At 39.9% G+C, this 16852-nt stretch overlaps 1 protein-coding gene across 1 annotated transcript; it reads right to left on the bottom strand.

Annotated features, from left to right (window-relative positions):
- Positions 1-399: 399 nt before the first annotated feature.
- bcl3 (BCL3 transcription coactivator) lies at positions 400-16684 on the bottom strand. Its single transcript, XM_006808185.3, has 9 exons — positions 16049-16684; positions 15187-15307; positions 7520-7628; positions 3381-3582; positions 2599-2687; positions 2405-2482; positions 1904-2071; positions 1333-1432; positions 400-1244 (listed from the first exon to the last, which is right to left on the bottom strand). Exons 1-9 carry the CDS (start codon positions 16515-16517, stop codon positions 1012-1014), a joined length of 1569 nt encoding a protein of 522 aa, XP_006808248.1. The 5' UTR covers positions 16518-16684; the 3' UTR covers positions 400-1011.
- Between the last annotated feature and the right edge of the window lie 168 nt (positions 16685-16852).

Below are 16852 nucleotides of genomic sequence, written 5' to 3'. Positions count from 1 at the left end.
GTTCTTGGCTATCTTGAGTTATTTTGAAGAGATTTGTATAATCATCTATTTTGCTTTGTGTTTAAACATTGGTGATTTATCTGTAATGTTCAGATGATGCTTTGGCAGCAGTGAGGTGTTTCATTTCCCTCGTGCTACCCTTGCTTATTGTGTTAGGGGTTTGTGGGTGGGCGTAGAGCGGCTTGGTTAAAAAAAGGAAAGTGAAGAGGGGATGGAAACTGTTTTTTCTCACATCCTGTTCTGTCACCTGTGTGCCTGTCATCATACCCCTTTTTCATCTTTTCTTCTTGTTACATAAATACTTGATCACAAAAAGGTTTAAGGTGAATAATAAAGCTAAAGCAAGACATCAAATTTTTTATTATATTGTTTTATTATATTTTTATGTTTTATTGTTTTTATTTATAAAAATATCTACATTTTTTTAACATTAAAAACACATCAACACGCACACTAACAGACATAAGAGGTACAATGCCTGTGCACAGATTATCAAAAGAAAGGAAATCAGGTATTTGACTGTGCAATATATGCTAAGTCTTACAAGGAGACTGCAAACTTAAGAAGTCTTGGGGGCATAATGATGAAGACACTCTTAATGCAATATCCACAGTTCAAGTAAGGCCAGGTACATTTGTTGTATAGCATCATCCCCAATAATCTGCTAATCAGAAATTAAGACAAAGTGCCTAGAAATACTTTTAAGATGGGACTCTGAGTTCACTGAACTTTGGTCCGTAGCAGTCATTTACTCATGTCTGTACATAGTTTTAAAAAATGTTTTTTTATGTTCAGTCTTGAATGCATGCAGTGGAATATTTCTACTGATGCATAGTTTTCCAGCAGTGTTTCACTCCCCAGTTTTCAAAGAGTCAGTACAGGACCGGAGTCTCCTTAGAAGCAGCAAGCTAAGCAGGGAGGTTGCAGGCAAGTCTGTCAAGGCATGAAAGCCTGAGAAAGGACATAAACTATGATTGTCCAGGGAAGAAAAATGGGAGGTTTGGCCTAATTTCAGGTGCAGTCCATTCCTGCCCCGCCATCCCATTGGGTGAAGCCCTCTGCAGCATGATGTCGTCTGATTGCTTCCTTGATGCTCGACTGTGTGGACATAGACGCAAGTCTTACTGGACAATAAGTCTGAGATCGTAAAATGGAAGTCTCTGGAGAGTGGGAAGCGTTCTGATGAACAATGTGTGGCGTAGTTGAAGGTGAGCACCCACGACTATGGCTGGGAGATGGGGACCCTAAAGGAGAATCACAGAGTATAAATTAAATGCTGCAAATTTTGTTGTTTCTGTGTGTGAGACAAAAAGACGCTTGAATGCTCCTCACCGTTTTCTGTTAGGTTGCTCTCAACTGGTGAGACTGACATGCAGTGCTGATCTTGGACTCTTATTTGCCTGGAGCCTCTTCCTCGTAACACATCTGCTATCTGTAAAACAATTTATAGTTCATTAAAAACTTTGTACGTGACTTAAAATAAGTCTCATAGTGATATACTAAAATAACTAGAGGGAAATGGTGCACTATTCAGGTTTGGCCTCTAGAGGGAATGATACACACATTTACTTCCCATTTTGGCTTCAACTCTTTCTTCCCACTAACCAGAGCAAGGCCAAGTAGGTTTTGCAACTGTTTGTATCTGTTCTGACATAAATTATGTACATTCACATAGCTGTGAATTCCCATAGTAAAATCATAGAGAGAGACTGAAAATTTGTACAAATATAAGGAAGTGATTTACTGTTAGATCAGTAACCTTTAGGAGGTTTATTGTTTTCCAGCACAAGAAGCAGGAACATACAACCATAAAACAGAATAAAAGGAACAACACTGTATCAATGGAATTACAGCAATGTCCATTATATTTATTGTTTTTCCTCTTTGTCATCGCCTCACTCACTTTTTTGTTCTTGGCCACCATCACTGGGGTGTCATTGTGGTAGTTCTTGAGGCTACTGTCAGCTCCACTCTTCAGCAGCAGCCGCACTGTCTCCACCTGACCTCGGCCACAAGCGCTGTGTAGGGCCGTGTTCCCACTATATGACTGGCTGTTGACATCACATCTATTCTGCAACAGAAAATCACCAGAAAATGATTCATAAAGGAAGCCAGAGTAGATGTCGGTAACTTAGAAAATGAAACAAGAGATAATGTCCCAAAGAGGGTGAGTGCAGTCTGTGATGAAGAAAGGAGAAAAGATTCACATATACAGCATAGCTGCTAAACTCTAAAAATAAAGAAAAACTACAATTATATTACAATACTTTAAAAAGGACCCTAAGAAGAAAAAGGAATACAAAACTATGCACTGATAATGAGGTGGAAAGAGAAAAGCAGAATTATTTAACTCTGCTGAGTCACAACCCTTCTCTCCCCTCTTCTACCCACACAAATTCATTACCTCAATGAGGAAGTGGACCATGTCTGCGTTATTGCTCTCCACAGCATGCATGAGAGGACTCTGGCCACTTTTGATGTCCTGATTAGAGAGAGAAAAAAGCACCATGGGAAAAGTCAGAGAATGCAGAGCGGAAATGTAAAAAAGCCGTGATGCTGTGAAACCCACAGTGCTGAGTCGGTACAACAGGGACTGACCATAGCATTGATGTCAGCTCCAGCATCCAGTAACATTCTTGCCAAATCCTTACGGCCCTGCAGAACAGCCAGATGGAGAGGGCTCAAACCTAAGAATAATTTAAAAAAAGAAAAAGCCTGCATTTTATATTCATGTTCAGATCTTTTACACATTGAAAAAACAGATATCAGTTACAGAGGTACAAATAAATGCCTTCAAAGCTGCTTGGAGATTTGGCAATGCGACACTACACTGACACCAGACCACAAAGGAAGGAAATGTCCTCTTCCCACCCACACACCCAAAACAACCAACCCAACCCATACCTGAGCGTGGCTTTACATTTTTCATACCCACCAACAGACTGTTAAGGCAGTTAAGGAGATTATAAGAATAGGTGCATTCACTGTAGTAATGTAGTAATGCAATTTTCTTTTCATAGCGCTTTCAGTCTGGAAACTGTGTCAGCGGTTTTTAATTCACTTCACCTGGTTGTGCACATGTTTCAACTGATAGATGTAAACGTAAACTGGGTCACAAATACAGGGGGCATGTGACAAAAACAACAACAACAAAAATAAACAGAAAATATATCAGGAAGTATCATTTAATTGCTAGCCAACCATGTTTAATTTGATATTTTATGAATCAGTTAAACTAAATCAAAAATTATAATAATCTGAGATAAAAAAAAAAAATGCTTGCAAATAATTACAGGTTTTATCACACTTAGTGAGAGCTAAAGAGGTGTAAGCAACCCTTTTAGTGTAATACATGCCAAGAAGTATCTTTAGCAACTCACCATCAAAATTTCGGATCTCAAGGCAGGTGGCAGATGATGGCATGGAAAGCACTACAGACAGGCAATCCCGCTGGTCATATTCACAGCAGAGGTGGAGCGCTGTCTGCCCATTACGGTCCAAGGCTGCAGGGTCAGCCCCTGCTTTCAACAAAGCTTCCACCATGTTTGCCTGCTTAGTTATCACTGCCAGATGAAGGGGAGTCTGAGGGGGAATAACAACAAAAATTATAGTTTAAACAAGCCAGATATATCACGGCTGATAACCATAAAGATGCAGTGCAGTGTTTCTCAAGCTTTTGGTTTTTTCACAAAGCCCACAAACAAGGGAAATACATACTTGACATAAAAAAGCACAGTGTTTACTTTGGCTAATTTACGATAACTATTCTTGTCAGTGAAGTTAAGTAAGAACGCGGTGTTTTCTTGTAAAGTCCTCTGTTTACCTATAACCTGTTCAACAGGTTAAAGGTCAACGAGACAAAGAAAAACAGTGCTTGCAAGAACACATCAACACCTAGAAGAAACACACAATGACCATGAGCTGGCTTCACCTATGCATGTGTATTCCTAGATTTACACAAATACACTCACGAAATACACAAAGTGCAAAGTTTTCAGCACTTAAATTAATATATCTTACAGAACAAACACTGTCAACAAGAGTAGAAGCATCAGACTTTGTTATTAACTGAAAATGAGGAAGAACCTGTTCTGAACCACAGTCGACAATGCCGGGAAAAGCAAAAGTCACTGTTCACCAGGTGTTTGCCTGGATGAATATTGTAAGCACTGACTAAAATTCCTTTAGCAATCTAGGATGTTCCTGTGGGTGAGGTCACCATGTATCATCCTGTTTATATTATGTCAACTACGGCTCGGGAGGGCGCAAGCAACCTGGGGTTCATTAAGCAATCCTTAGTTCATAGTTCAGTCATAAAGGGAAGTATTTAAACCTGGACTTTTTTAGCTGCTATTCTAGTTACACAATAAATGTAGCAAGTAGGAACGGACTGCTTCTCCAAGTTTCACTTTTGCTGTGTTACTACTAACGTGTATGTGTGTGTGCGTGTGCGTGTGTGTCTGTGCACCGAGAGTTCGTTCCAGTAAAGACTATTAAAGTAGGTAGGGTAGCAGTGGGAGAACATCTTTGTGGAATTCCTCCAATGTGTCAATGCAACTTCCCTGAATCCTATGACTCACAAACATGCATAAGTACACAGTCATGTACACAATCATGTTCCCTGAAAGATTTCCAGTATTTGAACTTTCTGCTATAAACATTTACTATAGAACAATATTATGAAATGCTACCATACTATTAACTTTTCCCAAACACCATTAAGGACATGTCTTAAATCCCTTTCGATATTACTTTACCACTAAGGCCTTTTATGGCCTTTAATATAGACTCCCCTCTGGCTTTGGCTTCCTGTAATAGATTTCACAGTGATTAAACTAAATTTCAGCCAAGATAAGAGGAAAGGTAGGAAGGGAATGAAGGGGTGGAGAACAAGGGAAAAAAACGGAAGTGGCAGAGGGGAGTCCAGGGGAAAGACAGGATAACAAGGGAAAATCCCTTCTCTTTCCCTTGGGTCTGTCCTCATAGGCTTACATTCCCGAAAGATGAGTGGATCATCATGGATGAGGTAAAAAGATGACAGCAGTAGAGGTTTGGAGGCATGAAAAACAACCCCGGGCAGTTCCAAACAAGGGGAAGGCAGCACAAAGCGCCAAAGACTTGTCGTCTGCTGTAAGCACAAGAGGGTAAAGCCAGGCCTATTGCACAAATAAACATCACATGCTTACGTCAGTGTTGTTGACAGTTACACTGATAGGATCAGACAGTTCATCAACTATGGTTAGAAACCAAATTCTATAACCAAAGATATATGCAGTGAGAGATATAAAAAAAGAGAGCGAGAGACTGAGGGAGATAGAGAAACAACACAAGCGAGACAGAGAGAGAGAGGCACGCGCATGAAGGGAAAGTCCCTGTAAACTACCCTCTGAACCTCACTGCAAGGTATGTTGAGAAACAGCCCAAAGCAAGGCGGGGGGGAGGGAGGGGTCATGTGACTTCTCGGAACAAGGACACTAAAGTACACACAAACGCACACGGATGCCTTGTTTGTGCACACACATGCACACACATGCACACACGCGCACACACGCTCACACTGAAAAATAAAATGGCATACCACCAACGTACCATAAACAAAAAGAAAACAATTATTCAATTGTTAAACTGCCAACTGCATACTGCACTGTAACGGTAACACGTCCACATGGTAGTCTCTGTTCTAATCCACATATCAGTCAGTGCACGTTTTAGTGTGGGTTGCCCCAAAGGATTTAGTCCCCAAACCCCACAGTGTCAGCATCACGCTACATTATCCGCTGTCATAAGAGAAGCAAAAGTTTACTATTGTAGTATGTGTTTGTGTAGCTGATAGCATGTGGGAGTATCAAACAGCTGTCTCTATACTATTGTTGTAGTTCTGGGAGTGGAAGGCAAATCAAGGCCGTGACACTTGCACTGCTCTTCAGTTACAATACTGATAGTAACACTCTGTCAAAATGTTCCATATGTAAAACCACAGAAACTCGGGATTTGTCATCATTGGATAAGTTGTATTTTAATTGTGCCTGTTTTTTTTTTTGTATTAGAAAATGGCCTGTGTCTTCTGGACTACGAAGTGAACTCAGTGTTTTTAAAATTTAAAAAGTTCCCTACCTTCATTTTGATAAGTTTATTCATTGTGCCTGGTTTTCAGTCAAAACCACACAATCTGGTAGGCAAATGACTGTGGCGGGACCTATGCCTGTAAATCTCCCTTTTTGGTTATAACTGTGTATGACTTCAAATGTGAGTGTGTATGTGCATGTATGTGTGTGTGTGAGTGTGTGTATTGCGTGCATGCATTTTCATACATAGGGCAAACACAGGATATCATAAAACCTATGCTGTCAAGCCTCAGCGATGAGGAGAGACAACAACTGATGATAGCACAAGCATTATTTCTGGTAAGCTTGCCTGTGGCGTTCTATGTGGTGTGAAACCCCACACTTGAGAACAAACTCCAGACTTGAGAACTGAAGCTCTGAAAAAGCTTGGTTGCTTTTCTATTGAGGAACGGAAAAGAGAAAGCCAGCAGAAATCAGGAGACAACAAAGGAGAAAAGAATGTTGAACTGTTGGCTTGGCACCAGTGCCTGGGACAGCCCTGGATTGGGAAACACTTAAAAGCAACTCCATATACACAATCCCAATAAAACATGTTGATAGAGTAAGTAGGGAGTTGCACTGCTCCATCATTTTTTTTGGGGGGGGGGGGGGGGGGGGGGAGAGTCACCCTAGTGAAACTGCATTGGATCTATTTGTCAGTTTTTCACATTAAAAATCCAAAATTGCCCTGCACAAATTAAAACATGTGCAAAATACAAGTTTAAAAGGCGCTTTTGAAAATTTTACTGTGTAATTTTGCATATGAACATTTTTTTTACTTAAGGTAAACACACTAGGTATCAGTGTAAGGTTTCTGGGAGTTAGTGTGAGTCATTTTTGTGCCAATTAATCATATTGGCTTTCTTCTTTCTGAATTTCACAACATGGTAAATCCTACATGTAAACACTGAAAAATCCCTTGCTACATATACAGAAAGTGACCACTAGAAAACCATGTGCAAAATACAGAACACTGGAAATCACACATAGTCCTTCCCAGAATGTGCATGGCTTTGGCTTGTGGCAAGTACAGGTGGAGAAACCGGGAAGGGTGAATTCCACTGCACAACCCTCAGCTGCCATGACCGTAAGTGTGTGATAATGCACTGCAAGGCAAGGAGGAAACCAATTCACTTCCTCTTTCATTCTTTTCCATGTAAGTGTTATCAGAAGGGTGAGACGGGGAAATATATTGTGCATGCTGATGCTGTTTTACATGCTAAGCTTTTTCTGCAAGTGTGCACATGTCCACACATGCCAACAGCTCCATAATCAGCAAAGATTCTTCGCTTTAAACTATTTAAATTTCTTTGCAAAACCCTATGACCATAAAAGCTCTGTCTCCTGGCATTTAATGGTCAGAACTGTGTGCATGTGTATATTTGTCAGTAGCTTTATCAATGCATCTGTTTTACCTGACGGAGATTGTTGTAGATATCAACGTCTTTATGACCCAACACCAAGAGCTGGATGAGTTTGTAGACTATGGCCAATGCTCCCTGGACCACGGCTATGTGGAGAGCTCTGTGAAGGACACATGCACACAAAAAATTGACACAGTCAACAAGTGTTGCATTTTCAAATTGGATTTAACACAACCTATTTCTCATTTTCAACCTGATTATCATTGATCAAACCCATAAAAGCTAGTTTCTTTTCATCCAAATCCAAATCCCCATCCCAAAATCCCTTCATGGCTGAAAAAGTGGTACATGCAAGTCTTCACTATTTCCCCAATATGAATCAATATATGTACATATATGGAAATTAGTGTGTGCCTCATTCCTGACCTCTTGTCAGAAACCTGCAACCACTCTCCCTCTGCATCTGTGAGTCTCACTCACTCATTCACAAATTATTGTGCTAAATAAAAGAAGGCAGCACATGCGCACAACCCACAATATTAGTCAGGAGAAGAAAATCATTTATTTTTTTTTTAAATTGCAGGAAGTGTATTGGATAGTGTATAACAAGTTGTTGCAGACGATAAAGTTCTCGTCAAACCAAAGGTATTTACTTGTTAGGAAACATACTGTTGGGCATAATGCAACATGTGTAAAGTAATGAGTTATAGTCAACTCCAGCAGCATTTCCAGAGATGGAGCATAGGGATACACAGACACACACATGAGCAAAGACTTGTTCCAAATTACCAAGCCTGACAAGTTAGTCTCGCTCTGCAAGCTGACAGAACTGTTTTCTTTTATTTCATTTTCTTACTGTAAAACCTGGGCTCTCAGTATTGACTCCAAAGCAAAAATGCTCAGCCACGTTCATGAATGCTTGCTTTGTTTATAACACTGTATGTCCTCTAGTATATAAAACAATACCTTTTGGATAGTTTAACAAGATTAAACTGCAAAACTACTGTGTGTACTATGTGCTTGCATGAGTAATGGCAGTTCTTTACATCATATACAGAATGAACCTTTACAATTAATGCATCCCCATATAAACAACTTAAAACAACAAGTGGAAATGGAACAATAGCGAGCCTGGCTGAGTCTTTATTAGAAGCCACCTAGTAGCACCTACACACTAAAGCACAATGAAGCTTTGTTCACACATGGCCTATTGAAGAAGTAGGAGAACCAGGTCACCAGACTATTACTTGTGCTATTGTCACACTGTCACAAGTATATATCACATGAACTTTAGACAGGAAGCTGGCAGTTTTAAAGTCCAATCCAATTATAAATCACAACTGAATTCTCCATGCATCGTCCTCAGGTAAAAGTTCATAACTTCCGTGCAAGTGTAAAAACACCTTAATTAACATGTAGCATGTAAAAACGAAAAACAACAGCTGTGGTTTTGCTAAAGCTAAGTCAGTGTCTGGAAAAACGTCTTAGATGGTTGCCCGGCAACTTTACTGTGGCAACAAACTTTTTGTTTGTTTTATTTTAACACCTACAGCACATTTATATATACCGTAGATTAAATGACTGAGACATAGCATCTTCATAATTGTACTTTTTAATTGTTTTCTCCCTGTCGTTAGCATTTATGCTAAACTAAGCTAACCTCCGATAACCTAAGAAGGGGGCGATTATTTTGTGGCCTTTAAACTTAACAAGTTTGTTTTTTGATCAAAATCAGCCAATTCTGCTTGATCACTTGATTTAAGTAATAACACTGAAAGTTGCACTGACAAGTTCAGTAGATGTACAGCACTGACTCACAGTTCCTTTATCACACAACCTTATCAAGAAACCACTGTCTGTGATCTATACATGAAGCAAACGAACAAACACAGGGCAGGGTTAGGGACAGGGAAGGGCAGGAAACTGATTGGTGGTGCAGAGGCATGTTGTAGAAAACAGTTTATCAGTTTTCACATTTTTCTTTTTTTGCTCTATCAGAAGAAGCAGCTTCCAGTAAGACCCAGACAAGTTTTATGTCACTTCCTGTTGTCACTAACAAAGACAGCATTCTTTTTCCTCTATCTTGGTCTATGTGCACTGAAATCTAGTTATTAAGCCGTATGGTTTCTGACAGGGGCTTTCTTTAGTTTTGCTCAGTCAGCTTCAACAGATAAGTCATAATCAGACATACAGTGCAATTATGCAACAGGAAACAGAGACAGTTCTTTAGAATAAGTTAAAAGTACCTTTGAAGGCAATATGAGGTCAAAAAAATAAGTTCATATAATGACAAAACACTGCAACACTCTCAGTTATGTGAGATGTGTCCCAGTGACACAAAGTTAAGTTAAAGAAGAGTCGCGCTTGGAAAAAAAATAGCTTAAACTGATTACAATTTTCAATTTTCTACATTACATACTACATATTAAGATTTCCCCAGTATTATTTTTTTTTTAATTTATGTCCTGGCATTTAATGATCATAAATATTCCTTCAAAGTGTGCTCTGTAACCAACATTCACTTGGCAGTTGCAGGAAATTTGTGTGTGTGTGTGTGTGTGTGTGTGTGTGTGTGTGTGTGTGTGTGTGCACTAAAAGAATGCAAAATAAATGCAAAAAGTAGATAAACCATCCATGCATATGTATATGCATGCTTAATTCTAAAAGCCACGCTTAAGCAAGGCTTCTTGATTATAGAGCATAAGCTAAACAAAACAAATGTTCTCTGTGCAAGAGTAGTTTTCAAGTGTGACTGCAATAAACAATTTTGTATGTCAAGTGTGCAGGGCGGTTCTTCCCTCAGCAGATCCCTGTTCCTGTAACTAAGCTCAGCAAAGTGAAGAAATCTGCATCAACAAAGGTTTGGTTATATTTACTGTACATGTTATTGGCTACCCAAAACTAGCTTTAAAAAACACCCGCAGTGTCTCCACAATAAACACTACAGTAAAGGAGATAATCATTCATGGCACAGTATACCTGGTCTCAAACATAGTGACAGGCAATTCATAGACTTTAGCAGGGTTTTGTGATTCTGAGCCCTGAGAAAAGTGTGAAAAATAGATTTATTTTTGGATCATTCATGAATAACCCTTAACAAACTTAATATTCAGATCCTTTGCCTCTATGTGTGCCTATTATCATTCTGTTTATCTTGCTCAGCCCTTTTATATCATCATCTATGTGTCTCTTTTCTCTTAAGATGAAACTGCACTGTTTCTTGTTCCTGGAAGTGGGGCAGACCACAGCCCCAGATAACCCCAGGCCCAGCAGCCCTGACGCACACAGGAGTCCCAAGCTTAACACAGATGGTAACTGTGTGCATGTGTGTGTGTGAGAGAGAGAGAGAGAGAGAGAGAGAGAGAGAGAGAGAGAGAGAGAGAGAGAGAGAGAGAGAGAGAGAGAGAGAGAGAAGGCATGTGGTATCCTGTTTGGTATGGAGGGTGAGAGTGCAGCCAGACTGAATGATCAGACTGAAGCCTAACATTTCCTGTGGTCTGTGGACCAGCTGAGCAATGAGATGATGTGTCAGTTTGAACGTGTAGTAAACAAAAGAGAAGCAGAGTCACACCACAGTCCAGTTAACAAGAAATGACGACTTACTTCACATCCTACTGTGCTCGTCATTAACAATTATACTACTTTCAGTTTAAGATGGTGCAAATATATTTACATGGGAACTTTGATGAGCAAGTAGTTTATTATATAAATATACTGTTTGTCATTGCATCCACTAGAGCAAGTTAAAAACTTTACTATGCAAAGAAAAAGCAGTTCTGGCCTGACTCACATTTTAAATCCTTTAATCGTGGATGGATGCAAGTTAAAGTGGAGAAATACTAGCTGTTAGAGTTCAATCAAAAGCACTCATAATTGTATAAGATCTTGAACTTTCATATCTGTGGAGGCACCATCAGTGCCAACTAATGTAAAACGGCTTTACAGGACTATCCAAAAGTCTTGAGCCACCAGAGCCAGTGGTCTTCAATAATAGTTCTCCAGATTTTCTGGAGGTCTTTCAAAGTTTTTCTCTGGACACTGGCTGCTTTTTCATTCCTTTTCTGTCCAAAGATTGGAACTAAAGGCAGACAAAATCCAAAGAAGAGCTTTGAATGTGCTTCAAGACACTTGGAGAACTATTCCTGAATAGAAGAAAGTTCTATATGTCCTCAACCAGAAAAGGCCTTGGATGGAGGGACTGGTAACATTAACAAAAGTGATCCTTCACATGCAGGTGATAAGTGATTCAGTCTTATCATTTTTGTGGACTTTCAAGATTAAGTGCAAGTTAGTGTTCTCGAGACCATCTCACTATTACAAAAAAAAAAGAAAGAAAGAAAACAAAAATTCCAGTTTAGAGGTTTCAACTGATAAACTTACATCTAAACACAACTCAAATATCCATGCTCCCAGAGGACAAACCTAATAATTTTCTAGTTTTCATCTAATCAAACTTAAACGTGTCAGTTTAAACCTATGCACTGAATGGATGCAAGGTGATAAAGCTGAATAAATGCAGTTTGAATAAGAGCATTGCTAAGCTATGTATGTCATGGCATGTAACTATGTAACTGACTGACTGGAAGCATGCATGTAGGAGCTGTAAGTAAATCAACAGTTTTGCACATCTTCCATTGAAATGACAGTGTAACAGAGGAGAGAGAGAGAGAGAGAAAAAAAGAGAGAGAGAGAGTGAGAAAGAGAGAGAGAGAGAGAGATGAACCTGATAGAAAGAAAGCGGTAAATGAGGAAGTCAAGAGCGGATGTTTGGGTTTTTTGAGCCCATTCATTTAAAAAACACAGAGAAGAAAAGAGAGAGACAGAGACACCTGAGAAAAACCACAACAGTTTTTTAAAACTGAGCACTCACTGGTTTTCCCGAAACTAAGGGGCTCAGAGGCGCTGAGAACAAATCCCATTGACGTAAAAGCAGGCGCATGCTCACCATCAAACACATTATGTATACACGCACATACATACACACACACACACACAAACACACACTCACACTCATATGCATACAGTGTGAAAAACGAGAGGGTGCTGTAAATGTTTCTTTCTGAAGAATTCACACAAAATTTTAAACAACCACAAAGCAACAAGAAGGTAACCGATGCCTGCGAAAGCAAAGGGACTAGGTGTTGTGTAAGGTTTCTGCACTTAATCTGTCTTGCACCGAGTTTCTGCTAATGAGACAGACTTTTGATTTGAATTATGCCTACACAGCAAGTTTAGTGTACAACTGTGAGGTGCACAAGTGGAGATAAAAAAAAATAAAATCAGAGCATAGCTAAGATGTCAAAGGCAGTTTAAAAAAAAACTTACTTTAATAGAATATAAAATAAAAACTGTTGTTTTTAAAGCTTTTTTTGATCTGAGACATGCATTCATTTACTTCCGTGGAACCATCTGTTAAAGATGGATATGTCATTGCAGTTACAAAGCAAATATGAGATAATAAGCAGCTGTAAGATACCACGGGACTTAACTTGTGGCTCGGCTAAATATTGGTCATCATGAGGTTTGGTTTTTTTTTGAGTGAATGCAAATGATGGTGATACTTTTTGAAACTGCTTGATCACAGTGCCAATAAATTCTTGGACATGCTTTGCTTTCGGTCACATGATTCTTTGTGTCTTTGTATGAATTTCTGTAGTTTATTAGTGTGTGGGTGGTAGCTTTAGACAAAGTAAAGTAACCATGCGTTAAAGTTTAATATTTGCATTCATGTGGTCTCGAAAACTCCTCTGGTGCCCTGTGTATTCTCACTACCACCACCTCACGCCTCGAGGGACCAGTCAGCTGACTCTGGATTGTTCAACATGTGAATACCAACAAATCACTCTCAGCCTAGATTTATAGTATAGCTTCCAGGTTAGTATGTTAGGTATGTTAAATCTCAATAAGTCCTTATCAGCAGTGAACCAATTTTTCTTACATGAAGTGAAAATGCAGTCAATAATGGGAGGGCACACTGACTGTACCTACTCAGTATGTAGTCAGGTGAGTCATGGAGATCAAATAAACAAAGAATGCTACTGATATCTCATGTCCAGATTGTGCAACAGCAGAAGTTTTGTCTTCGACAGCAGGACATTGAGATTAATGTTGTTTGGGTTGTTCCTCGTAAATCACTTGCACTGACATCTTATTGAAGTGTACAGTTTTCCTTGAGAACTTAGTTTAGACTTAAAATCGTGAAAGCAATAGTAATGATCAGACTGCACGTTTTCATCACAAGGGCCTTTCGATTTTTGGTAAGAAGTTGTGATACATGATTAATGTTGGAAAGCTTTCTAACAAAAAACACTTTGATATAAAATACAGTAGGAAAAATATGACTGCACAATTCCATGCAGCTGCTTTAGTTTCAGGGGTATCGTCGCGTTACGAAGGGTGACTGGGAAAGTTGAATCAAACAAAAGCATCATTAGCTGCATATGGTTTTCCTACGGTGAAAATCAAAACGTCTGTTGTGAAACTGGATTAGGATGCGTACTCATGGTAAATGGTAAATGGCCTGCATTTGTTTAGCGCTTTTCTGGTCCCTAAGGACCCCAAAGCGCTTCACACTACATTCAGTCATTCACCCATTCACACACTGGCGATGGCAAGCTACATTGTAGCCACAGCTGCCCTGGGGCGCACTGACAGAGACGAGGCTGCCGGACACTGGCGCCACTGGGCCCTCTGACCACCACCAGTAGGCAAACATGGGGTTAGTCCTTGCCCAAGGATATTTGGCATGCAGCCAGGAGGCAGCCTGGGATCGAACCACCGATTAGTGGCTGACCTGCTCTGCCACCTGAGCTACAGCCACCCCCTATACACTGTATTCATACACCTATACACTGGAAATCACACTGAGATAATGGGATATGTGTGAAACCTATAGCTTAAACATAATCACTTGCTATCATTTGCATGTTTGAATCAAGAGGCGTGGTCAGGAGCTGAAAAATGAACCCAACATGTACATGCATGTTAGTTGACTTAGCTATTTTAAGTTAAGTCAACTCATATTGACTCCCATATGTATGTGATATACCCACACACTTTCCTAACCAAGCTAGCCAAGTGGCACTGTAAAGTTAACTCTCCATGTCCTTTTTATATCTATAGAAACTTTTTGCTCCCAAAAGACCACCATCATGAAGCTAAACTTGCAATCATTATACTATGGCCATCTTTTACATACAGTTTGTGGTTTTAATGTTCATGGTGTTGAGGATGAGTCTGAACTTGTTGCATATGTCCTTCTATTTACTGTCACTGGCCATGTTATACTATTTAAAAATGACAATATGAGTCAGATTTAAACTTGACATTTTTTTGTAACAATAAACTTTTTTTTGACAAAGTTTAAGCTGAGTGCAACTTTCATATCTGGCAATTGATGACTCACCACTTCTGAGAAGTTGGGATTGACTTGAATCTCAGACTCATACTGTACAGTAGACCTCAATTTTCAAACCATTGTCCTCTTAGAAGTCCCTCTAATGAAAATTTCTTGAAGTGAAATGATTGTGCTGAATTTTCAAATCCATAAAATGTGCCAAGTTATGACTTTCAAAATGACAAATGACACAATCATGCACAAGGTGGATGAATCATCTTTTAAGTTTACTATATACACCAGTTACTTGGATGGATGGATTGATTGTATATAATAAAGTGACACCCAAATGTCAGAATGAAAAAGAAAATAATCAACATACGTATCTCCATCTTCATCTTGTCTTGTTGCTTGAGCGATACCAGCCAGGACATTTTCAGTTTGGTGGGCCACAACATTATTTGGTTCTGAGAGGTGAGGCAGGCAGAACACTGGGTAATGACCTAAGCAGGGATGACACAGAATGAAAAATAGAAATGATGAGAAAGAGAAATAAAAAGAAGTTAGCAGGGAGAGAGAAAGAAAAGAGAAATGATGAAGATATAAATGAATAATTATAAAAGCTCCTGGCAAGCAAGTGATTTCTGTAATAAGGAAGTGGATAAGTTACAAGTCATATACTGTAAATATGAGTGTGCTGTATTCAGTTATAAACTGACCCAGTGAGCTACTTTTATTCATGCAGTGAACACACTAATGAGGGGTACAGTAGGTGTAAAATAGCTTAGTGGGCATTTTCAGCAGCAGTAGCTTCTCTATGGTCTCTGACTTCACTGAAAACCACTAAAGAAAGGGGAGGAGGAGTTGTCTGTTGCCACAGTTTTAAAAATCAAAACAACATTAGCAGGTAATGCCCTGTAATACCACAAAAAAAATGATGTGCCCCAACATGTAGTGCCTTGCTCTGTCCTCCAAACCTACATTTTGTCAGCTAGTCTGATCATTTTACCCACATGCTGCTATTTCACGTATTATTGGTTAAACCAAACAAGTATTCAATGCGTTTTTCTTTGGAGAACAGTGAAATCAAAACTTCAGATGGTAATTTTACAGACATCTCATGGTCCAATTCTTACTTTGGGGTTTAAACACTTACAATATTTAAAAACAAAACAAAACAAAATAATAAAGCTGTTGCACAACATACTGCAGTATTAGACTTAATGTTGGCCAGCAGGGCTTACCGTAAGGGAAAAAGCATATGGGGTATCCATTTGGAATCTGTCCTTCCAGCTGCCTGGGAGTCACTGGTGCGATGCCGACTCTTTCCACGGGATCGGCTAAAGTCTTATCTTCCGGAGGAGAAAATCGGTCTTCTCTTTCTGCTTTAGACGGTGACAGTCTCTTGGTCTCCGGTTCGACAGGAATCGGGCGTTTCCTAAAAGGAAGCTGTGAGGCAGATCTATCCGCTGGACGCTTGCGAGAAGCACTGGTTGGTGAGACCGATACGCCTCTGACCGTGGGGCTGTTTTCATCTAAACTGTCCGCCCCTGTGACCGGAGGTGCAGGTGAACCGCCCGTTACCCGAGCGTCCCTGGAGCCACAGGCTGGAGTCCCCCCGGCGTTCCCACGCACTCGGACATTGGTGCGCAAATCCAGCGGCACTGGGGCAACCGACTTGTGGGTACCGTTCATGGTCATGATCCTTGGCATCAACTGGGAGAGATTCTTCGAGATCTGAAGAAGTTTATTGGAATCAGTCAAAGCAAGTGAACCGCCCGTGCGCAATTCCCATATCCATGAAATCAACTGGACAGCGATCAGACCATCACCCTGTTTCCTTTTGAGTCACTAGTGGGGTTTAGATAAGCGTTCGAATTCAATGACCTGTGGGGGAAAAACACAAAAAATTAAAAATTAAATAGTCTACATGTGAAGAAACGCTAAGAGATAAGGTACTTATGTGTGTCCTAGTGCACCTATGACAAGGTAGAGTGCAGCTGCGCGACTTTCATCTGCTTTTAATGAAGTGTCAGAGCGACACGGTG

This window comes from Neolamprologus brichardi, chromosome 11 (assembly GCF_056152115.1).
Source record: "Neolamprologus brichardi isolate AB-2024 chromosome 11, ASM5615211v1, whole genome shotgun sequence".
Classification (NCBI taxonomy): domain Eukaryota; kingdom Metazoa; phylum Chordata; class Actinopteri; order Cichliformes; family Cichlidae; genus Neolamprologus; species Neolamprologus brichardi.
The sequence above is the reverse complement of the archived record's forward strand: the minus strand, read 5'-3'. Positions and strand labels throughout refer to the sequence as shown.

Coding starts and splice junctions, on each gene's coding strand:
- bcl3 (XM_006808185.3), bottom strand. CDS start 16,517: ATGCCAAGGATCATGACCATGAACGGTACCCACAAGTCGGTTGCCCCA. Junction 15,308..16,048: donor CATATGCTTTTTCCCTTACG/GTAAGCCCTGCT, acceptor ATCCCTGCTTAG/GTCATTACCCAGTGTTCTGC. Junction 3,583..7,519: donor TCTACAACAATCTCCGTCAG/GTAAAACAGATG, acceptor ATTCCCCCTCAG/ACTCCCCTTCATCTGGCAGT.